At 29.9% G+C, this 26,819-nt stretch overlaps 1 protein-coding gene across 4 annotated transcripts in view; it reads right to left on the reverse strand.

Annotated features, from left to right (window-relative positions):
* Positions 1-2,471: 2,471 nt before the first annotated feature.
* The window catches only part of LOC111639241, a 230,629-nt gene continuing 206,281 nt past the window's right edge, over positions 2,472-26,819 (reverse strand). For all 4 annotated transcript variants that reach the window (XM_023385052.1, XM_023385053.1, XM_023385054.1 and 1 more), the window contains one exon: positions 2,472-6,811. In XM_023385052.1, coding sequence (XP_023240820.1) covers positions 4,786-6,811 — 2,026 coding nt within the window. In that variant the 3' untranslated portion in view covers positions 2,472-4,785. The remainder of the gene's footprint in view (positions 6,812-26,819) is intronic.

Genomic DNA, 26,819 nt, shown 5'->3' on the forward strand with positions numbered 1-26,819 from the left:
AGTTTTAATGATGCCATTTAATTTGTTAAGCGGAAGAAAAGTTTATGCTTAATTTTATCATAGTTGCTTTTTGACTTTCTTCTCCCTTATATTTTTTTAATACATACCTTTTTTTTAATGAAAAATAAAATATAATCTCTACCAGATTCTGTTACAGCTATGGAATAATTAGTATAATTTTTCCCGCAAATAGATTATTTAAATAGGATTTTTTTTCCAAAATCGTGAAAAGAAGAGAAAAACTAACCCAATTTAGATATTATTAATTATTTTTTACGCTTACAGAAACAAGATAACTTATGAAGTTGAATAACCTGAAAGTACATGAAAAGTTGTTGGCAACAAACTCTGTCAATTTAAAAACAGGTTGTTGAAAATTTCTCTAATCTATCTTCTCCTAATTAATTTGAACTTTGAAAAGAGATGAAGTTGCAGATAGAAACTCTAATCTTACTCAAACAATAACCGGGGATCTGAAACAAAAATTATCCAGTTTGTACTACGTCGAGAGATATAATTACTTGACGTGTAACTATATCAAGTCGACTAAATTGATCGATATTTTGTTAATCCGAATTATGTAACGTATTTATCATACTTATAAATTGTTGAGTTTAATTAACCGTTGACATAAAGACGAAGAAAATTAAATAAGAAAGCGTTAGATAAACACGAGATAAAATTTTTAAAATTGATTTTTATATAAAATTGATAATACAGCAATTGTCGTAGTGAATTAATAAGAGGAATCAAATGTGATTAAAATTTCAGTTCATTACCAAAATAAAGATGTTTGTGTTGTGTGTGAACGCCCATTTCCAGCTAACGACCAGTGGTTTTGCAGTATTATTCTCCTCTACAGAATGGAGATAGTTTAATTTATTCTGGAAGATATTAAAGAATAATAAGCTAAAAACACGATTAAAAACTTATTTAACTTTCTTTAATGGATATTATAATTATCTTTTGTATTTCTTTTTTCGAAAGACATGGCGCAATTTGAATATTAAAAATCCTCTATAATGGATAAAACGTGTTAATTTTTTAAATTAAGCTTTATATAATGCAAAATTTTAATACTGGGCGTCGAGATGTAATATGTCGAATCACCATAATTTATTAGCTTATCCTTTTAAAGTGAAGTTTTTGTGAAAGGATGTCGCCCGAAATGAAAAATGTTGAGAAAAATAAGAGGTTTTGTCATCTGGATATCGTCCAGATCATTTCTCGTATGCTAAAATCAATATCAGATAACAACCGGTTACATAAATCCCATACAACTATTCAATGACGTCCACTTCTAGCATGGAATCTTTCTGACATTCGGTTTGGCTACGTCGGCCGGAATACGGCATCCTTTATCATCATCAGATTACATGTTGATCTAGACTAATGGATGCACTCCAGAGATATATAACTTATATTCAGAATTGGTATCATTAATCAGAATTATAGCTATTGAATAAACTTGATTTGATTCCTCGAGTCATTAATGGATGCTTTTGTTTGAAAATAATAGCAAAATTTGAGGAATAACTTTGTATTAAATTACCATCATTAAATTATAACGTTTAAAATTTCGATTATAATTATAGATCCACGTAATAAATATCGATCGATTACTATAGATTTAAGTTCTAAGTATTCGAGATATAACTAAGTACGGATATGGATTACTAGGATAAGAAAAGAACAAGAATTTAATGAGAGGTTTGTCGTATTTGCCATTAGTATGGAAGAGATAAGGAAAAAATACCTTGACTTATTAGAGGGATTATACCAATCTAAGAGGCTTCTATCCCTCTATTTCTCCAATCAGACAAAGCCTGAAAGAGGATTATCCAACCATAACGAACTTGAATCTATAGAAGGTTTGTAGTTTACAACATGATGTAGAATGAAAACCTTCTACACACAAATGTAAAGCTAAGGATAGGACTTGCTTCTATTCATCATCTGGATTAATTTCTAAGATATATTATTTAATCTTATCCTAAATCTAATATCGAACTACAAGAAACCTTTTATGCTTGCTTTTAGCAATATCAATTTTTAAAAAATGCTTTTCTTAGAATATAAATTTAATTTATGATAAAATAGATTAAATTCGCAATTTTTTTTCTTTCAAATCTCTACCTTATTAAAGTTTATGCTTAAATAACAAAGATAACAATTTGAAATAATTTTGAGAAACATTATAAATTACATTTATTCGCAGTTATTTTTACTGGTTATAATAAATAAATAAATTTAAAACATTTACTAAGGAATAGAGGTATTTAAAAATTTATGCACAATNTCTTTATAAACAAAATCATATAAATGATCTTACTAAATTATAACCTTGATCTTAACAATTAATCTTATCGCGTAATTTTTAAAATGAATTTTTTTAAATATGAGAAAAAAAACTATTTTTATCTCATCAAAACTATCTTCAATTCTTTATTGTTTTGGAGTTATTTATATTAATTTTCCACTCCACTTATCCTTAAATATAAATATTCGGCGAATGAATTAGTTAGAAGATCACTCGTTGAAATCTGAACTACACAATGGCTGTTACTAATACCAGTAACGTGTGTCTCTTAGGCCACCTCATGCAAAAATTATTTATATGTTCCCGTGAATTGTTTATTATATATAAACACATGACTTGCATATTCAAATATTTCGAACTTTTGTTTGAAATATTAGAAAATTATTACTTTTTTTTGCCAAGAGGACTTGCAAAAGGTCATCTGTGAACCGCACCATTTAAACACCTGATCTGCTATTACTGATGATTAATACTTAGTTAATAATTAAATATCTAATTCGCTATTTAACTATACAAAATGTTTTTACTATTAAAATACAGTAATTCTTTTAGATTTACAATAAATCTTTTTCTGTTTTTTAAAGAAACAAGACTTTAATTGACAATTGTGACAAAAATTGAAAAAAAAACTATAAACATATTGTTTCGTATAAACCAACGCCCGCTGCGAACTTAATTGACAGAAGAAGAAGAAAGAAAGAAAAAAGAAATTCCGTTTTGGAATTCTGTCAAGCAAAATCCTCGTCGATTTATAAAACAGGAATCTGCCATTACTAATACCTTAGCAAAGACTGTAAAGCGGGCGATTTCGGAAATCCAGTTTTGCCAGACGCCGCACTATAACGTGATTTCTGCAAACAAATGACAATAAAAAAGAAGGCTCTAACAATCTAGAAGCAGAAGAGTTTACCGTCAAACGCTACGACAGCTCATTACTTCTCACTCCAAGTCTCTATACCAGGCTGACAGATCTCGGCCCCTGGCAATTTGGCTTCTGGTCGAGATGCACAGCTGCCGTGCGGTGAAGTCAGTCTTCTTGTCACTTTCTTAAGTCCCAATTGACTTCGGAATCTGACGGAAAGCTCTCAATTGGATGAAGAGTACTTTCTGCTGTACCGTTTCACAGGAAGGATACGCCAAACTTTTCTCTTACAAAAGATAATCTTAATAATTTATCTTTATTTATGATCGTTTTAATTAAAGTGTTACATGTCGGGAGATAAAAGCCAGCAAATTTCGAAGCGAAGGGATATTGTGGTTGGCGAAAACAGAATGTGTGCTTAGCCAGGCACACTAGAGAAATTAAGCAGGAATAGCCCGGAGCAAACGGCGGCCAAAGTTAGATGAGTTGGAGAAAGCTGTTACGAGTGTAACCTCTTTTATTACCATTGGCCAACAAACCGTTCCCTTTGGCGGGAAAAGGTGCAAAAACATCCAATTCGAGTTAAATCTCCCTCTTTTTATCGATTACCGCAACAATCCGTTATAATGACAACCCGACTTATCAATTATCATTCAATATAATCCCGGGGCCAACGAGCTTTTCTTAGGTAAAGCTATTTCGAATATATGAGAAAATATTGAACCATCGAATTCCTTTACAAGCTAAAGACGTGGAAGCAAGATTGTCAGCTGCCAAGAGTCCCAATCAACCCATCTCTTCTCTTAATACGACTGGTGTCAGAGCGTTGCTATGACGTTACGGAAACTAACAGATATTAATGCCGGAGCAGGAGGATAAACAAGAAGTGGGCAGAGATGGCAATAAATGTCTAGTACGAGAACGGAAAAGAGTAGCTGTAAGACGACGGAGGAAGACATTTTTCTTTATTATTGTTGGAGAAACAGGTTGCAGACGATAATTTTTGTGTAGCAAGCAGACAAAATGGTCGAACGGTTGGTTGTAAACATGTCACTCGAAATATTCTCTGACTCGAAATAACCAAACCTTTAACTCTATTTGAATGGATAGTGAAATAAGATTTGACTAATCTTACCAAATAAACTACTCCCCTCGTTTTTTATACATTACACTTCTCTTTTTCGACTTATAAAGAGTTAGATTTAGGTTGATTTAATTGATATTTAACAATACAAATTTTCTCTTAACACAGTATATAAAATTTACAGACAATACCAGAGTCGTGATCTTTAGAATAATACAATAAAAAATAGAAGAAAAAATGAAGTATTCTTTCACGATTTCCCCTGTTTTCGCGTGAAAATTTAAACTTACATTCTTCACAAATAATAGTTTATAGTAAATGCTCTGGACTATAATAAATCGATAGAAGAGAAAATAAATGGCAAGTCTTTTATAAAAATAGTGGGATTTGGAATGAATCAAACAATAACATACATCAAATAAAATCGATAGTCTCTAGTGATAGATATTTTACAACCATATTGATAATGTTAAAATGAAATCTCATCTATATATATTATATATTATGAAGTAGATATGGCTATACACATTCAACAAAAAAAAAAACGAATAAAACGAGTAAAAAATTACTTACGATAGGTTCATCCATAAAAGATTGACTTCTAATCCCCGTAGTTTGTTGACTAGATATTTGATGATGAGGAAGAGCTACTTCGTTCAAGTTTGGAACGGATAAACTTAATTGATTCTCCAAATTTCTGAATTCTTCTGGAGTCTTATTACCTCTAATGGTTGTTCTCGAGAGTGGATCCGTGGCCAAAACTGCATGTTCGGGTACTTTATCCAGTTTATTATCTCCCCACTGATTCCATTTCATTCTTCCTGGTGAAATTGGAGGAGATTCGTGGGGAACGGGCATGTCTCCTCCGTTCGATGTGTTTGTTTGTGCAGCTGTTTGTCTGTGATAGAAAGACAAAACTGCTTGTTTCTGAATGGCTTTTAATTCCGGATCGGATATGCGATGTCTCTTTTCCGGATCCAAATATTGATACTTCTGATGCTTCGTTTCGCATTCATTTTCGTGTTTCAATCTATTGATGTCGCAAGATCGCTCGGAAACTTTTAGTTTGCTGATGTTATCTGGAGTGGAATAGTAATTAGAGTCGCATCCGTTTCTAGAAAATCCTGGGAAGGAAGTGGAAAAGTTCTTTCTGTCGTCGTTTTTGTTACTTCTTACGGGTGATAAGTAATAAAGTACACTTTCGGAATCGTGCCTCTGAGCGGGCTCCACTCGTGAACTGTGAACGATCTGTGATGTGCTGCTATCGCATGACTGAGGAGATAATCTGTCTGGAAGAGTAGATCGGCCACTATCAAAAATGGATGATTTATTGGAACAACTAAGATCGCTGCAAGAACCGTGCCATTTTAATGTTTCCTGGCTGCTGTTACTGCCGTCCACGCTCTCGTTTCCCGTTTCGCTGGGTGTTTCCAATTCTACTTGAGGTGACCAGTTAGAAGGCATTACTTCACTCTCCAGTCTCAATCTATCCAGAAGAGGGGTGCAACTATCGGGTCCATTATTCCAGTAACACGATTGATTGTTTTCCGGGTGTTTACGAGTTCTATCGTGAACGGTTGGTCTTGGCACATCACGTTCCGGAGGAGAATGGATATTGTAATCACGAGAAACAGTTAATGTCTGGCGTGGGTAATATGATCTACATAAGCTATCCAAATCTATGGGATCAGAGTGTAGAGCCTCTTTCAGGGAATTTTCTAAATTACCTACTTCGTGTTTTTGTTGTCGATTGCCGTTTTCCAGAACCGATCTTTCCAATACGGGCTGTAATTGATTTGGAGATATCTTATAACATTTTTTAGGTCGACAGTAAGCTATCCTTTCCTTGGGATAATTAGTTTGTTCCGTCCAAGAATTAGAACGGTGACTCGTAGCAGCTGGAGATGATTTTGAAGACGATAATGCGGAATTGGAAGAATCCGACTCGGATGTGGGAACAGCTGGCCAAGACGGATACTTTTCGTGCGTTTGGGGTTGGTGTCGGATGTACTTGAGACTGGATGAATTTCGAACTGGTGGAGGTGGAGGTGATATTTGCTTTTCTTCGTCTTTCTGATACTTACAATGGATACCGGAAGACACTTTCTTTGTTATTTTTTCCGTCTCGTGCCGTATGTTTACGTCACATTTGTTATTTATTAACTTTCGGTTATGGGCAAACTCCTCGGTGTGCTGCTCTCTTCTTTCCCAGTATGGCCGACCTTGAATTACTGGAGCAAAATCTAGCCCGCTCTTGGTGGCCAGCGTTTCGTAAACCGAACCCTTTTTGAATTTTCTTGTCACCATGTCTCCGACTTGATCGAGGTCAGGAACCGAACGAGCAGGATATACGAGTTGATCTTCTTCTAAAGTTGTGCAATTGGACCAACAGCTGGTTAACGATTCGGTACTACTATAATGTGAAAACGGATGATACGGAAAATCCGGAAAAGGCGATCTCACATTACAAGGCCTGATTTTATACGAATCACGACCATAACTTTGGCTTCGGCTTACGTAACGATTTTCTTTTCGGTGATATTTCCTAAAAAAGACAGAAGAAAAATAACGTTGCATAAATATCGGGAATTAAATATTTTTAAAAAAAATTAAATTTATTACATTTATAAACATGAAAAGTGTATTACGTATTGGTCTTTAAATTTATATAAACAAACATTTTACACAACGAATAGGACTGTATTTAATGGAGTAAAATGTGTATAATTCATTTGATATTTGTTTTAATTACTGATTAAGATCATTTCGCTTTACAAAACACCTTTGATAAGAATTTAATTGAGTCAATACTTCTTCAAAGATAACGAAAAAAACAAAAAAAAACTTGTTTGTAAACGCGTAACTCTCCCTGTGAAACACTTATAAATACTCACATATTCTTTATTATCCTGTAAATAATTTAAAGACATAATGAACGATAAGAAAACCAGTATAGCACGCTCGAGACTAAAAAAAACTTGGTTTTTTTTTCCTCTTTTTTTACCTTTACACGTCAGCAACAATTACGAAAAATATGGCAACCGTAATGTGTGTTAAGTGAACTATCAAGTAATAGAATAAAACATGAACGTAATTTGATTAGTTTTCGTAATTACAATACTTCTTTTCTCTTTGAAGCGAAACGGTTTTTAAACCCATACACAAATGAAGAAAATTTTTTAATAATTAAATAATTTCATTAACACCTTATTTCCAACTCCTAATGAAGGATTGCTTTAGAATATCGAATACCTGAGATTTTAAAATTTCTTTGTTTGCCTCTAAGGTATAATAACAAGATTTAAAAATGACGATGATCAATATTCTAAACAATGAAAAGTTAATGGATAAAAGTATATAAAAATCAGCTAATTTTTCTACCATAATAAGATCAAAAGTGTTAAAATTTTAATACAAATCTTTTTAACTATAAATGACTCTTGATAATAAAAAAAAATTCTATCCAATTCAACATTCTTCTATTAAAAAAAGAAAAAGAAAGGAAAAAAATCCGAAGCTGTGTTATATTTTATAATACATCCATCAAAAGGTTCCGAAAATAATTTTAGCAATTTTAAAATTGTTCTTGTAGCAATAAGAAATTTCATCTGGCATACGTCATTCTCGTATTAAAAGTTTTTTCTTTTTTTTTTTTTTCAATTTTACTCCGAACAATTGTTTCATTTGTTAAAGACGTAATGACCAATTTTTTTTTTCTCTAGAATATCGAAAGGTGTATTCATCATTTCATCTCCCTCCGGCAATGAAGTACAACGAAATCCAAAAGGTAATCTCCTTCTAATGCCGTCTTGTATTATCGCCAAATATGATTAGATGTAAAGCCTTTCTTTCTATCATTCTTCCACTTCTTATTTTTTTTTTCTCATTAGATTGTCTGCTTAATATTTTTTTATGTAATTATTGGTTTGATTACTCTCTCTCTTTCTCTCTGTCCATCTAGTTTAAACAAGTACTAATTACGATGCGTGATGCTCGGGGCTAAACTGATATTGTCTTATGTTGGGAAGATTGTCGTCGTTTTTCCTTGTTTTCTTAATCTTATTTCTGTCTGTCATATTGATAAATATTTCTCACGACTTGTAAACTTCTTCGATGAGTGATGAATCATGTTTAAATCGAGATACGCTCGTTTGAACCGAACGAAACGGCAATTTATCGCTCGATGATGCAAACATGAATTAAAATATAATGAGTAACATTAAGATTTTTTGTTCCGAAGAATAATTTTAAATTCTAATTAAAGACTAAATTTGTGTCACTTTTCATAAGCTATTTCTCATTTCGTGTTGCACTTGTTTTTTTTTTTATTATTTTTTCTTTTTCCCCTCCCCTTTTACTTGTCCATAAATCATTTTCGGCAATCATTTAAATAATAACGCAAATTGCTCGTTGAATTTTAATTAATTAAAAAGCTATTTAGAAATGTTAAAGTAGCCTTTGAAATTCTCTAAATAATCGTCGAAACTTTCTAAACCATTGATCTATGTATCGTGATATAAATTAAACAATAAATAGTAGAATTTATGTTGCAAATTATAACGAGTGACAAGTTTGTAAATGGCATCGTCCATTAAGAGTAAACTATCGTCAGTTACTCTTCCTACAATATAAACGATCAAAGCTAAAGAGAATAACGCGCAACGACATATCCAGTCGTAACATTCGACCAATTTATTGATAGTTTATAATGTTTTCAACTACGAATAACAAAATGTAATTAGAATTCATTGAAAAGTAAGAAATTTTTTAAACGATAATTTTCTTATTTTACATAATTCGATGTAAGAAAATTGAAATTAAATTTAAGAAAATAATTATTACGATACACAAGCGAAATTATTTCAGTTTTAATATAAAAAAAACAGATATTTTAAATGAAAATTGATTTTAAAATACAATACATCATTACATGCAATAAAAGCAACCTTANTAAATTACATTTATTCGCAGTTATTTTTACTGGTTATAATAAATAAATAAATTTAAAACATTTACTAAGGAATAGAGGTATTTAAAAATTTATGCACAATTTATATTTTTAATATACGAGGAACCTATTAAAATAAATGTAATTTTCCAGCATCGATTTTAAAATCTATTCATTTAAAGCTGTTAATATTTGCATAATAAATCTTCGTTATCTTTTATATAGGTTACATACACAAAACGAAACTCGGCTCAAAATATTGATCACATTTTACGGCTTCGTTTACTCCATATTGAATAAATCCATTCCCTTTTTTTATCATATTAAAAATTCATAGAAAGTTTCGAGGATGATAAATTTGGTTTTAAAAATATCGACACGAATAAAATTTAATTTAAACGTTCCTCTTTAAAAGAATGGAAATTACGTATGAATATGACAAAAAAATTTTCTATGTAAATAATGATTTTTTGAGGAAAATCCATCATCTGTCTTTTGAAATGACCCTTTTCATAATAAAATAACCAGTTATTTTTGCTATGTTGCTCTCATATTTCTTATCCTATCACACCAGAAGTTAAATTGGAAAGGCTGCATATTCAACTAGCTCTGGGAAGATATATATAAAAAGACCTCTCCATTCCTCCTTATTATTGGAACGATTTCGACTTTTCTGTTTCTCTTCTGTATCGACTGGGGATTATAGTTCTATAAAACCTTCCTCACTTCGATCTGTCACGTGAGGTGTATCTGTAGACCGGATGCGGAGTTCACTAGAAGGAAATTACTTCCGGTATAAAACTTCGACTGGCTATTGACGGACGGAAAAATATCACTTCCTGAGTCATCTCTACCGATATGACGCGGGGTTTAACCCAACTCTGGGATCAAGGTGAAATACGACATTGTGATATGAGGTGTGATGGAGGGAAGAGAGAGAGAGGAGAGAGTAGCCGTTTCGCTCTACTTCGATCAACGCTTGTTTTTCTTCCACATACTTTATCGAGTTGGCACTTATATTTATCTCCAGAATATTTTCATTTAAATATTCATAACGACCTTTTCATATATTTGTTTACATCAAACTCTATAACCCAATATAAACTTTGACGATTTAATATCGACATATTTGTGTTTACAGTCAAGAAACACGTTGGTTATTAAGTCGGTGGCTAAACTCCATACTTCCTTTTATTAGACAATTATCCGGAGCATTGTTATCCGAAATTTCAAACCCTCGACCGCTTTGGATGCTTTAAACATAGCATTAATGGAGAACAATAAAGGATGAACTTGGTCCTAACAACTTGTATGAATTAGGCTACTTCTAAATACCCCGTATTGTTAAATCGGAAGTTATTGAATCTTCATGAATTGTTAATTATTATGTATTGTAACCCACTTTTCCGTAATTAATGCACTGTGCTGGCGTTTAATAATCATCGGGTTTTGTAATTAAAGGCCTATTATAATTCCTTCTAAGTTACGGTAAAATGCGTTTTCTGTATCAAAACTCTGTCAGGCAAAATTCATAATATACATTATTTTTAGTAGAATTTGTTTATATAATCATGAAATATAAAATTGAAATATAAAAAATTCGTTGAGAGACAATTTACTTCATTATTCACATTCATTATATTTCCTTTTGTTATAAACTACTGTCAGAGATTGATTTTCAAACTGATATTTGTATGTAATATATATAATAAGTTTATTTTTTAAAATCAAAATCTTGTAATTCTTTTTAAAAGTAGAAGAAACATAAAAGTCTTTATAAAGTTACAAAAATCTTTATTTTGAGGCGAAAAATGTCTCAAAATAAACGTCGACCTTAACCTTGTGACATTCTTATTCCTGTGGTGTTAAGGACAATTGGAAGAAACATAAAGGTCTTCACGTGTGTGAAATTATTCATATTAAATTCATTCATATATATATACACTTTAATATTTACTTAAGCTTTTCCTATTTTGTGACATTTCGATTAATAAAGCCTTGACTATGGCTTCAGTTTTGACAATAAGCCAGTTAACAATGTATCCATTAGAGTACTTAGAAAATGAAAAAGAGACAAAAAAAATTGAAAGATATATGTAGTGGTGAATTAAGACCTTCCGAAATCCCTAGACGCAAAAGATTAGGGGGCATCTATATAATTTTACGCCATCTTAAACTAATAATGTCCAATTGTAGTTATAAAACTATTTTTAAATTATGGTATACAATTGCAACGGCAAAATTGTTTTATTTTTTCCAACTTCGGAGCCCCTTGACTTGTTCCTCAAGTATCTAGTGAGTAATCCAGCAATGGATATTTGAAAGCTCAAAATCATGAATTGGAAATTTTTAAAAACGCCTTTTATACTCTATCGGTATTTATTATTAGAAATTATAATCAATAAAACTGATTAAATTATATTAAACAGCCTATTCTAAATTACTTATTACAGGAAGCAATGAAATAATAAATAAAAAATTTAAGTTTTCTTTCTTACTTTATTTAAACTTTATAAAATATAAAATACACTTAATGTATACAGAATAAAATTTTAAAAAATTTTTCCCTTCTTTTTATTGGTCTTCTCTATCGGTCTACTTTTTACCTTTTATGTAAAACCTTCAAATGTTAGTTCAATAGAAAAAGTTTCGATCGGTTGACTCGAGACGTGTAAAGAGGATGTGAAATATATAACAGTATATGTAACAGGCCAACAGTAAGGATGGCCTAGAATTAAAATTTTATCGAAAATTTATGAAAAGAACTTTTTAATCTAAACAAACAAATCGCAAACTTTTAATTTTCGTATCACTTGGACGTACAGTACAGTTTCAGAGCTTGCATTCGTTAGCATTGCATTTGGTCGTCGAAATTGGTTAAAGTTTCTTTCCGTCATTAATCATTTAGTCAATGAAATTGGTTAAATTATGAATGACAAATCGAGTAGCCAAGCGGAAATCCAAATTCGATTAAAAATTCAAATTTGCAATTCAAAATGGCACAAAAGATTCGTATGATTTTCGTCAAGTTGTTAATGTACGAAATATATTCTACTGGAATCTTTCGGTTTTATAGAAACCGAAAGATTCGAGCAGAATATATTTCGCCTAGTAATTCTACAGAATATATTACAGTCCTGTAGTTTATAGCTAAGATTTACGTAATATTTTTAAACATATTGAATTATTTTTATATACGGGAATTAAGACTTTTAATTATATATTTAACTATAAAACTAAATTAAACGTTTACGTTAGAGCATTTAATTTAAACATAAATTTAATATAATTAAATCTTTATGTAATATTTTAAATTAAATTGTCCTGTCTTAATATATGCTTAAAATCTTCCATGTAATTTAATAGGAAAGTATAGAATAGCAACAGGAGTTAATGAGACTGCATAATTGTTTATAAACTAGTTCTATACCATACAATGATTCAAGATACCTATATTCTATATCAGGGTTTCATAATGAGGTCGATGTAGACCTCTTGGGGGTCAATGGAACTTAAGGGATCAATTGGAGTAGATGGAAAAATCAGATACTCATTGTACGTTTTCGAGAACTTCAGATAATTTTCAAATAAGAATAACAACAATCAAATGGGAAATTCTTTAACTGATTCAATAATTTACTTGATATATTATGAAAATCTTGGAAAATAAGAAAGATGTTAAGGGGAAGTCTATTGAAAAAGAATATCTTCTATATAGGAGTCAATACAAGAAAAGGATTGGGAATCCTTATTCTATATCTTACAAGATTCTTTGAATCTATATTCCATATCTTACAAGGATCCTCTGTAGCAGAGTAATTAACCACTCTGCTACAGAGGAGGTATGTGGACAGATTTGGTTTTAGTCTTTTCTTGCATTCGTTGTCAACTTTAACTGCCAATATTTCGAAAAATAAGGGAAACTGAGATAAACAAGGGCATTTCTGGAATGATTTGATTTCATACTACAAGCCCTTTCCTCGTTATAATGAAGAATGTAAAAAAATTATACATCCTAAATCATAAATTCAAACACAGATATAGGCCTACAGTATCTATACACGTACAGTACCTACACTAATTAAAATTCTATTTCATTTGTACAGTACAGAAACAAAATATAAAATACTTTTTTAATATTTAATAGAATTGTTTTAATTAAATAAAAAAAAATAAAGTTCTTTTAAATATTTAATTTTTATCGCAAAATTTTATTTAAACTTATCTCTATAATTAAAAAATAATAATAATAAATTCTACAGTCAACTTAGTTGCTTAAAAGTGTAATTCTGTGTCTATTTTATTTGTTTATAATTACATATCTGGAGGCGAAAACTGTACAGAAATGTAATTTATCAAATAATAAGCCAGAAAATATTTTATTTTTCCGTTTCTCGTTAATGATTCAGTTTTAAAAATTTAGACTGAAGAAATTACCAATTTTTCGAATATTAATTATCTTAATTAATAAAAAGAAAACTGAAATATTAGATTATAAAAGTTATATATATAACATAAAATAGCATCTATCTATATAACTTGAGATGTTTTTATATGTCTCATTTAGTAAATGTCTCTATTGCTTTTCCATTTAATTAAATCTCTTCAAAAATAATCTTAATAATGGTACCTTATTATATTTCTTTAAATTATGAAACCATTAAGTAATTGAAAGCATAAACAAGAACGGAGAAAACAATATTCAAAAATTTATTTTAATAATACAAAGAATCAAATTTAATCTTAAAAATTATTCTTAAAAAATCAAAAATAAAATAACTAGAATTATTGAAATTGTTACTATTAGGCTATTTAGATTGATAAATCATCTACAATTATATAATAAATTGATTTCAGTCTATATTATTCCTTCAGAATTTTTTTTATATTGAAAAGAATTTTCAAAGTTCTTGTAGTAATATTAATGTTAGAATGTTGAAACATTAATTAGCATTATTAATATTGTCTCACATAAGTTATTGCCTCTAACATTACAAGAAAATTTAAAAACTGTTCACGACGTTAGAGTATTTTCTTCAACACTTCTTTTATATATATTGATCAATCTGTACTAAAATTTAGTGTACTTCAACCTTACGATATTACAAAGAATAAATATATATATAAAAAAATTTTTTTATGATGGAGAAAAATGGCATTGACACGTTGTTTTATATATTTAGAAATTTGACGCTAGCTTCGAATTTAAATTATATCAGGAATAAATTTATTCGGTGCTAGAAAACAATTATTTTATCAATTAGGAATATATTATAGCAATCGAGAGACAATTTAGAATTTTAAAACGTATGAAGTACAAATTTTAATTTTAAAGAAATTGTAGAGAAGTTAAATTATTTCAGTATTAAAGTATCCACTTTATGTGAACTTTTTTCAATTTTTCAATTGAAAAAGTTTATTTTAAAACGAGTTCAAGTTACAATTCTTCCTCCAACATTTGCAATCATAAAATTTTGTTTTGATCATACAAACTACAAGAGCTCTCGTTTCAGAGATGAAGAGTAAGAAAAATGCATTTTCATATTTTATTTTATATATATATACTCGGGACTATTCAAACAATCTTGAATAGAGATGAATTATTATAATTAATAAGTTTCTGTGATAAATTCGCTTATCGATTTGAACTTTTCCAAATGACTTAATAAGGAAAAAAATTGAGATAATTTTGTAACAAAGAAGAAAATTATTTAAAGATATATTAAAATTTAATTATCAAATTTCAAAATTTAAATAATTCATGCGATAATTTTATACAAATTAGATTTTATACTTACAGATCTATGTCATATATAATTCAAAATCTCTGCTTTATACACAAATGTGAATTTGTATATACATTAATAAATTATTTATTTAAATTTATAAATCTCTCTCTTATGCCACTAAACAATAGAGTTAAATCTCTTCGATATTTAGAAGAATAAAAATAATTTTTTTTTATCCATTTTGAATTCCATCTTTGATACACAGAATGTGTTTTACTTCTAAACACGTTCCTGTTTCATATAGAAATTTATTCTGAGTGATTTTCAACAGCTTAACCAAAAATATTTAATTTAATAAATTTTTTTTCTCCTTTTCGGAATTTTAAATTAGTATCAGAGAAATATTTTCTGTTAGACTGTTTGCCATTATGACACGAAGGTGCCATGCACACATTGCCTCTTAAGATACAGTTACGTCACTCGCTACATTGAAGGATGTTTTCTTTCCTCTCTTCGACATAAACTGTCTTCTTATTGAGGTTAATTATCTTGTTTACCGGCATACAACACAAAAAAATTCATTTAAATTTCTCACTTTCATTAAATTTAAAAATGGAATATAATTATTTGCATATTATAATTGATATATTTCTCTTCTAAATTAAGACGAAAGTAAGGGATATTAGAAGTATTCAGGATGATTGACGAACTTATTTCTATTTGGTTAAATCAGCATAATGTTATACAGTATTTACTTCGAATTAATAAGACTTGATAAAATTTAACGAAATTTAAAGACTTTACGAACATTTCTTCCTTTATAATAAAATTTATTTTAAAATAGAATAATAATTAAACTAAAAAATATTTTTTTACAGTCCAAATATAACGACTTGCATAATTGTTCAGTCAAATACTCTATGTAGAAATATAAATACTGTATAAACAGAGAAATATTCAGAATTAAATAAACATAATTAAGTTCCTGTTTATAAAATTTTATATATATTAAAGATGTAATTCTATTAGAATTATAAGAAAAAACACAAAAAGATTCGCAACTTGAAATTTATTTATTCTTAAACAGAAAATAAATACGATTGCAGAAAGATTCTTTCAAAGAGTTTAGCCCATTAAAATCAGTCATAAAAATTGCCAAGCCATAAAAATTACATTTAAAACTCTGATTCCGTAAAGTAAATTGTTTCGATCATTCGAATTTAATCAAAATAAAGGAAAATATCAAAGAAATTTTAATACTTTTCCAATGGTAAATTTACACGGTATCCAGAATGTTTCCTAAAAAATTTAATTTGGCATCCGGTAATGGGAAAAAATAATGAAATAATGTCACCCTCGAAAGAGGTTGTTTAGGACGAGACCAAACGGTTTTATCAACTTTAGGAAAATATTGTTCGTGCTTAATCCCTTCCATATCGACTTAAGCAAAATGTGAGGACGACGTTAATCTCTTTTGTGAAGATCGTTAATATTTCATGACATTGCAAATTGCACGCTCTCGATAATGGAGAGTTTTGGAAAACAAATCCTTTATAGAAATCATCGGCATAAATATGGAGATGACAGACACCTCTTTATTCGCGTTTTTCCTATTTAGTATGGGAAGCCGACGTAAACATGCCGTGAATTAACAAGAAGTAAATACGAAAAAAAATCCTAAAACGTGTTCTATAAAGCATGATTGAGATTTTTTCCTTTGTATATTTTAGCTGGAAACTTTAAGAGTGAGTGTATATATTAAATTAATATAGTTTATATCCGGTATGTGGCAGCAGGAACGAAATATAAAAATATCTTAACCGTTGAAGGTGGATTTTTTTAGTGATAATGACAGCTGGTGACAGAATGAGTAATCATTAGTCTTATATAGAGCAATGAGTCGATTACCAGCGCAGGAAATTTACCTGAAATCCAACCACATTCCTCCTCTTAAATGGAAAAAAAATTTACACTAAAATGCCTAATTTTTAAACAAATTTTTTCCCCTTCTAAAATAATTACTTAAAAAGATCTCCCTTTTTTGCATCAGAGAAGGTTACAATTTTTAATTATACTATTTTAGCAAGAAGACACTATTTGCAATTCAAATGAGCAATTATTGGATTATTTTTAAATTACCACTCACAATTAGTTAATCCATATGTTTAGTAGAAATATTTCTTATTCACGGTTTTTTCCTTTTGTCTTCAATTATCAATCGTAATTATAAATGAAGATTATTTTCGAAGAAATTCGTATTTAATATTACCAAATTTAAAATGAACGTTGGGTTGCAACGTCGTTTCTCTCGCCTTTGTCAATTAATTATTGTTTCCGAATCTGTTCTCCATTTTGCTAGATTACAGAAGGATGCGACGTGCAAATAGAGAAAGACGACAGCAGCAGATGTCGTGATGGAACGATTTTTAATGTTCCCCATCCACGACTGTCAATAACTGTTGCTCCGTCCACTCTAAAAAAAAAAAGCACCACTTTCTTAATAAGTGAAATGTTTTATGATCAACTCCGTACCATCAACTAGCGGAGAAGTAATTTGTTTAATATCAAAAGTACTGCTCGAAAATAAACTTCTTTATATTCGCCATATCTATTTTTAATTTGAATTTTATTAATAATTCGAGCATTTTGACAATAATATATATATATATATATAATATTTAATTTTTACTTTTTAATAATCGTGAAAAGAAAATAGGAAGATGTAACAATCCTCAGGAGGTAAGAAAATTCGAAAAAAGGTGGATCGAAATAAAAAGTGATGGAATGGGAAAAAATTTCAATTTTCACGGAGTGAGAAATTAAATTTAGTACTTGTGAGACGTTCGTCAGTGAAGGAAAAAAAGAAAAAATAAATTTGATCTGTGACTTCTCATTTATCGGGTATTATTTAGTTCGGATGCTGAGATATCGAGTTACTACAGGGACATCATCATCTTGTCCTTTTTTTCCTATCTTCTTCCCCCTCTTTCTCTCTCTCTGGATAAAGAACTAGGCTTGCCTCTACTACCATTCTACTCTTAGTTCATGGGACTAAAATCAATTCGAAAAATTCTGATGATAATAAAGAAAGAAAGAGCAAATTCACTTGTTTGCTTCATTCTCCCGATATGGGATTTGTAAATCGATTATTACTATTGTTTGCTGTCACATTTTTTTTTTCTTTCAGAAATCGATGGCTCATTATAAAACTAAAAAAAAAAAAAAAGCTTTTTTCCTAGCAAGATAAATGGAGGCGAATTGAAATTCAGATGCTAATTTTAAGATTAAGGTCGAGAGAAAACAATAAAGTGTGATAAAATTTGAATTGGAAAGCTATAAATAATTTCTAGGATCGTTACCGAAGACGTTGCGGGATTTTTTTTCTCCTATTAATAAAAATAAGTTATATATAAAATAATTTTCTTTCTAAATAAAATATCACAAAGTGGTTATTGTTTACAGTAATATACGAATAGAGTGGTTATTATTAACTGTTTGCACACAAAAACTATTCGTTCCTTTTTTAAAGTACAGCTTAATTAAATTTTATGAGAATTTTCTAATTATAAATAAGAATGTAAACAATAGTTAATGCCTAAATATTTTTTTAAATAAAAATTATTTAAAGTATATAAAATAACTTAAACTATAATTCACTGGTTTAAATTTGATTTATAATGTATTTAATATTTCAATACGTACGGATCTCTCCTACTGTAATGACGTTTAAACCCGAGTGAAATATATGAGAATATCCGAAACTAAGTGCAGCGTAATCATAAATAAAGACGGGAGACGATTTGATCATCATATATTGCGTTTTGGAGAAATAGAACGTCCCACGCAACTGAACTTGTAGATCAGAGCGATGGCCTCATCCGTCATTAAAGTGCAGATAAATCTATTCGGAAAGAATTGCTTGGTTTTGAGCAAATAACTACAAACCAAAGAAGATCCCCTGGGTGGTTGTGTTGAAGCTCGATAAGGCTATCTCTAGAGACATTTTATTGAGTGACGCTAGAGTGGATGCACGGAGATTAGCGTGAATCGCCCGCAACAGTGCGGAATTCCTTTCCCCCCTTTTCTTTAAGGGAAAGAAGAGGGGCGTCTACGTGCCGTGGACGCAAACATAAGATGAATTGTTCCGGATCAATTGTTACCGATGCGTTTTGTGTCTCGCTTGTGACGCCCTTTATGAAATGATTCACTTTCGATTGACATTCGAAGTGAAGACTCTGATTATACACAACACAAAGAATACGTTCGTTCGAATTTCCAATTAATAAAACCAGAAACGGATAGGCTTCTTTTTTTTATCGGAAGTTCCATTTTCGTTTCCCTTTCTTCCACTAAATAATTGATTATTCTCGACCGCAGTCATCGAACAATTTTTAGAACTCGAAGTTTTATATAAAGGAATGCAGTTGTCACGGAACATTAACCCACTCGATTTCGGAACGTGCTTTACGATAGTGTTTTCACTTCCGAAATGACAATAACGATACAGCCATTCGATGTACTGTACTTCCTAACTTTCTTTTATAAGATGTAATAACGTCTTGACAAAGAGATACGATTAATACCAATCATAAACTGTACAAGGAACGAGAAAACCGCAACAGAATTTTCCATTCTCGTATATTATTTCGTCTTTTACCGTTCAATAGAGGAGAAAATATCACTGCCAAATGTCTTCGAAGAAAATAAATCGTGAGATTATCTTAAAATATTTTTATATAGAAAATATTAATGCGCTCTTTCCAGAAACTTAAACTGGACTTCTATATACAAATGAAAGATGCCACGTAAGCTAATAATGTATTTGAATCCGAAAAAAAAAAATATATATATATATAGACGGGACTAAAAATAATCCACAAAATGTACGTTATTGGATGGAATTTCAAGAAAGAACTCGGATGCGATTTTATGTATTTTTCAAATCCATTCATAAAGCAGTAAAAACGGTAGCTAAATCCCAATAAGAAGGACAAACACTCGTATATGGGAGAAATATGCAAATATGCGATTTTCTTGCGTCAAGAAAAGACATCAATATAAAAGGAGAGGAGTGCCGTTCGGAAGAAACAGGAAGTCATCTGCTTAAGTTATCGTCGATGTCATCAGTTCCCTCTCTTCCTGCATATTTCATCAGACAATAAAACCGCAACTTAATCCGTCAATGCTTAAATTCTCTTAAACCGATGTTAGATATTGTGCAGTAACCTTTAAAACAGCTTGAAGATAGCGAGAAGCTGAAAATACAGGAATCTCGGGATGTAGAAATAAAAAAAAAAACAAGAAGGGCGCGTGACCAAAGAAAATAAGTGAGAAAGAAAATCGAGCGAGTTAAGAATCATGTCGAAAACCACACGGTCTAATAACCGACGAATCTAAGAAGATTACCAGAAAAATAGTTTCAAACCATTTGCTAGAAATAGTACGAAAAAGGAAAATCGAAAATTACTATACAGGTCAAAATTTGACAGTCTGTCCCGTAACCAGTTACAATTTCAGAAGACTCGATTGTGACGTAAATAATGGGGAACAATAGAAAGCCGGCAGAGCAGAACGTCAGAGACAATAGTGTGTTCCTTTCTTGACTCACTACTCAATTGTGTCTCGATAGAAGAACAGCGGGGGAGGGGAAAGCAGAGAAGGAGCGAGGGAATGGCCTCCGGCCACAATTCCGTCCTTGTCTGCTCACCTGTGACACCGCAAGCCAAAAAGGAAGAGCCGAAGATGCCGTTCTGGAAATGCGAAAAGTCACGTTCTAAAAAACAAACAAAAATGTTTCGTGAAAAGTTTGAAATTTTATTCCATGTATTTCCTACAGGAAAATATCTGCATACTAAAAGATCTCATACTGATTTGTCGATATTACGTGCAAAAAATCTCTCCCCTCCAACTCACCTACTTACGGTTTCGTGTGGACAAACAATCAATGTACTCATTTTTAAGATAATAATAATAATAATAATACGTAATTTTCAAAAAGTTTCGAAAACTAAATTAAATTATAAAGTTATATTTACAACAATTTAATATATAAAATTCATTTTGAAACACCGACGTTTAAATTTTGCTAAAAAGTAAAAAGAGTAAGTTAATATGGTGAAGTGTCTTTAAGCTTCGTAACAGCTATTTCCGCGGGAGAAAAAAAAGAGGGGAAAACATTATGTAAGATGGCCGAAAGAAGGCAATGACACGTCACGTGGTTGCCCGGCATATCCGATACACATTGTTAATTAGGAAAGAGATTAAGCGTTGTAATTAGGGTTTAATTAAACGTCAAGTCCAGGTTTACAAGTAACATACGCGTCGGGTTGTTAATGTTTCGTTTTGCCACGGAAGGGGTGCATCATCTGCAATCAACATCAGCAACCTATTCGAGTCTTGAATACAGAGTGACGAATATCTCTTTCGCATGATTAACAATTACAATTACACGGAAATTTCTCGATGGAGAAGAGAGAAAATCCTACAAAGTAGACAAAATCCTTGGCACAGAAATTTTTTCTAAATCTTTTCCAAGGAAATTAATTTTTTTTTTCTTCTTTTTCCTATCGCCCGCGATGGTACAATGGTTAATAACGTGAGGTCGTCGTCACTGGTACGGAAAATAACTTCTCTGGAATTAAAGATGTCTGCAGCTCGAATGGGCCGAAGATAACGAGAAATTTCTTAAAAGATGAAAATTTCCAAGGATGTTTTAAAGGTTAAGAGCTTATTTGTTCTTGGAAATTAAACGGTTGATTCGACTCGCATTTTTTTTCTCTCCTCCCCTTCCAAATTCAGACTCACGACGAAGCTTCACAAGCCCTAATAAGCTTTAATTTACGGTTCAAAACGCCTATAATATTATATAAAGATTCAAGCATCTAATTATCCTTAAGAATAATGATGAATTGGAGCTTACATCAAAAGAAAGTATGTATAACAGGCTTTTTAAAATGCATCTTAAACATCTGTTAATATTATAATTTATACATCTCGCTGGGATAATAACGGATACGAATCCTGCACTACATATTAAATGTTTTCTTGTGTAAATGCGTAAACAGGATCAACTTAATTTATATAAATCTAATTTACTTTAATATTTTAAATGGAGAAAATATAGGCCTATATATTTTTCATTATTACAACGTCGATGTGGGGTTAAAGGAAGATTCGATCACAGATTGGATGGAGTGTTGCACAATAATTCCATTATAAAACCTATTGCAATACGTTGTGTAAGAGTGTGTTACACAATAATTTATAAATTTAATCAACAAAAGGAGTATAAAAATGTTTATTAAATTAATAACTAAAGTGAAATTATATATCTTTGTTTATTATTACATTAGCGTGGAGTAATAAATGCAAGTCTGTAATAATCTTTTTTTATTATTATTATTAATTTTGGCATTTCCTCAACGAAACAGGATTTACGTAACGAAATTATAATTTTAGTAACTTAAGACATCGATACTTTAAATATTAATATAAAAATGAATACTGCCCACATAAATTTCTCAATAACTTTGTTCGAATATCTGAATAAATAATTTATTATACTGTTATCATTTTCAAATAATTAAGCAAAAATTACAAAATTTTCAATATTGCAAAAATTGTTTTTATGTCGAAAATCTATGAATTAAATTATAATAAAATCTTAAAGTTTTAACTTGATTTTTGTTAAATTCGTTCGTACAATTTCACTGAAATAATATCAAATAATATTTATTATATGCTCGAGCTGTAGGAACACTAGATGGTCATCTAGGACTAAAAATTTAGGGCACCACAGCCAGCACCAATGCTGGCTGTGGTGTTGTGGCGCCAAAACTTCTTGGACCGGACCCGATTACATGAAAAAAATCCCTTTTGAAATCCGTTTTAATACATCAATTCGACTTTTTACACACGTCTTGGTAAAAATTATCAATAAAAATGATAAATATATTCTATCAAATCCATTATCAATCAAACTTTCCTCTCCTTTTTTTTTTTATAGATAAATCCAAAAATAGATGGGCATTAAATAAAGCATTAGTTACTTTAAACATCAGTAAACTAAAGATTGACATTCACTTTAGTTAACAGCGATAGCCTTAAATGTAAAAAGGTATAAAAATACATTAAATTTAATCGAATATTTCTATTATCGATTAAAAAGTGTAGCGGCAGAAGTCAATAAATCTTAAACAAAGGATAAAGAAAGTAGAATGAAAATTCCGTGTTTACGAAAGAAAAGAAAAATTACATATTGCGTGTTTACAAAAAAATAATAATAATACAAGTGATAAATTTATAGATGTTACGATTGAAATCCAAAGCATTTTCTTTTGAGTGCATCAAACGAATGAAGATAAGTCGAACAAACGTCGACAATGCATCCATCAAACTGTAACAATAAGCTATTTCTTCCATAAAAATTTAACTTTGAAGCAATTGTACGGTGTGATGAGCTCTTTCCTTTCTTGTCCAATGTCACGATGATAAAGAACATCAATTTAATACAAGAAAGATAATAAAAATTTAATAAATTAATGAACAATCCAACAAAAACCGAATTGTCCATTAATCTATAACATTATCTCAATCATAAATACCTTCAAGTTGCAGTTCTTATATTATTTGAATATTTATTATTTTCATTTATACAATTGTAAATATAATTTACTTGTCACATTAATTATGCATAAATTAATAATAAAAAAATTTGAGTTTATTTCTTTTCTACTCGTTTAATCGATGTAAAATTTATAATAATCTAAGGATTTTTTTTCTTTTATAGAAGCACTAGAATTGTTATGAGGCGAATACAATACAGTACAGGCTTATTTCTTATCAAAATGAATTCTTCATGTATTTAATTGTGTAAAATGACCTTCTTTTAATTAAACTCGGTGCTAATTAGAAATAATTAAGTTATTTAAAATTAAATATAGGATTAATTTACAGAGAAGTAGAAGATTAATTGAGAATTATCCTTAAGATAAAATCTTAATCAAAATAAATAACGTTAAGTAAAGTATAAAGTGAATGTTGACCCATTTTAATTGGCTTCAAATTTTAATAGATGAAATCTTCGAATCATCCATTAAAATTTGAAGGTAATTAAAATTATCTGAGAATAATTTGATTGACGTCTTCGCTACTAAATCATTTACATCGCCCTTCGCTTCTTTTATTACAGCTCTTTGAATTACCTACGACGCGATGAACTAAAGCATAATGTTTTTTTTTTTTATAGAAGCTTTTTCTTTTACGTATAATTTCCTCCAATATTTCTTTTCTTATCAACAGAATTAAGCAAATTAATAGTACATTTTCCAATTGGCATTCAATTCACGTTTCTGATCGACGATGAAAGTATTATAAACTGTCACTTAGAGCTGTCTAATTAAAGAATGACTAGCCTATATATAATAATTGAATGTCTATAGCAATTACATTTTTTTTTATATATTATTGAGTTGTTTTTTTATTAATCTGTTAATAATTTGTTATTTAAGCAAATATTTCTTTTATCTAATAAAAATTATGGTGAATTTAGTCACCTTTTTTTCACTTTTAAAAAGTTTCTATACTATAATATTATGAGAATATTTTTAGTCAATATTAAGGAAAAAAATCCTTTAAAAATGAATTTGTATAATCGAGATTATTTTACATTTTTAAATGAAGAACAAACACGTGCCTAGAGACATTTTTGACGGGATAATAATAGTAATTGGGCACACGATAATTTTAGAGTATAAATTTTTTCGTTAAAAAAAAACTCAAAACCTTTGTGAAAAAATTAATTTATCTAGCGAATTTACACACTTTCAAATGCGTTTAGTTTCAGTTAAAACCATTATATACCAGGCAAAAATTTACTATTTATTTTTAGAGATTCGACTGTCTTATTCACATTTCTAAAAATAAAAATGTAAAAACACACAGAAAAAGTACAAAATACATCACAGATTATTCACAACTAATTTTACTTATTGTATCTACATCCGAAATATTAAAAAATAATAATGAAATTAATACTTTTAGGAATGATTTTTTGGTGTTGCAATTACGAAATATTCAATGATTTTTTTTGTGCATAGGAACCGATACTTAACCTCCTTAAAACAGAGAATGATTGGGTAAATTTTTAGCTAAATAAATTTATATTTACTTAAATTTTAATTCTCTTTAGAAATCGAAAATATCGAAATAATAAGATAGATAGTTTACAATTCATTAAAATTTATATTGCTAATGATGAAGCTTTAATATCATTCATAAATGATGATTACTCGTATTAAAATCATCTTTATCTGAAAGATAAGCTAGAATATTTGATATTATATATTTAATATTCGTAAAATACAATTTAGTAAGATGTAGTAATAANTTACTTAAATTTTAATTCTCTTTAGAAATCGAAAATATCGAAATAATAAGATAGATAGTTTACAATTCATTAAAATTTATATTGCTAATGATGAAGCTTTAATATCATTCATAAATGATGATTACTCGTATTAAAATCATCTTTATCTGAAAGATAAGCTAGAATATTTGATATTATATATTTAATATTCGTAAAATACAATTTAGTAAGATGTAGTAATAATAGTGGCATTTGAAATTTGCCTACAAGCTTCATTTTAATTTCGTGCGTGTACACGCGAATACGCCGCACAGAAAATTCGAAATTGAAGCTGGAAAATTACGATCATTGTCTTAGAATTTAACGTTTCTACAAGAAAATTTCGAAGCGAAATAAATAAATAAATAGAGAGAATATTACAGTTTCTCCAGTCTAATTTATTAGAAGGCGACGTTTAAATGGAATCGAATTAGATACATTGGAGGACTCCAATTTTAAAAGAAAAACGGGAAAGGGGAGAAAAAAAAGGGTCTTCAGATAGATGGAGTCGTTAACTTATCGCCAAGTCCATAGCTCGAATCGTCGTCTTATCTGCGTCATGACAACGTTCCTCTTCGCTTAGTCAGCGGACTCGACGTCAGGCGAGGTGACGACTGGGGTTAATGAGATAACTTTACGCCTGCGCCGAAACCGGCTGGTTGTGACGTCAGTGAAGAATGTTTGTTTAAAAGTTGGAGTCAACAGGCAAAATGAAAGAAACGATCCGTTTGTAAACATTAAAATTGAAACCGGCAGATTTGTTAGTGTGTTCGCAGCTGTTTCGATCACACGTTAGGCAACGTCAGAATGAGATGAGTTTTCTTCGAAGTGAAAGAATACGAGCAGTCATCCGATCCATTTAATTTGACTCTAGTTACTGATTACTCAACAGAGTGGAAATCCGATGCAAGATGTCTCCAATCATTACCTTTTCAATGCAACGATAAAACAATTCATTTCAAATATTAATTATCCAACCCCTACCTTTGTTTAAACGTCGCATTTCGTATATAATGACACGTTTATTTCTCACCCTTTCTACTTTTATTCGAATCCTTCATTAAAAATAAAGAAACCTTCCCAAACTTAATTTAAAAAGAAAAGAAATATATATATATATATATATACGTTTAATTCTTTATTTAATTAAAAAATAGTAAAATTTTAAATCTAATAATAATAATAATTCTAGGTTTGTAGCATGATGTTATGACGCTTATAAACTAATTCAAAAATCGAAACTTCGTTACATTTCTGTTCCTCCCATCGGACCTGTTAAGAAGTAAATCGCTATTCAAATCGGATTATATTTCGTATTAATATTATAATATTAGTTTTCGAGAATATTAAAAGAAAATAAAAAAAAGTTTATATTTAAGAAAAGTTTTCTGATTCATAAATCCGACGAAGCAAGCGATGACGCAAATGAAGAAAATGCTACGAGGGAGTGATGAAGTCATTCCAAAAAAAA

This window comes from Centruroides sculpturatus, unplaced genomic scaffold, assembly GCF_000671375.1.
Source record: "Centruroides sculpturatus isolate CEXI.00-Female unplaced genomic scaffold, Cexi_2.0 scaffold1119, whole genome shotgun sequence".
In the NCBI taxonomy this organism is placed as follows: Eukaryota; Metazoa; Arthropoda; class Arachnida; order Scorpiones; family Buthidae; genus Centruroides; species Centruroides sculpturatus.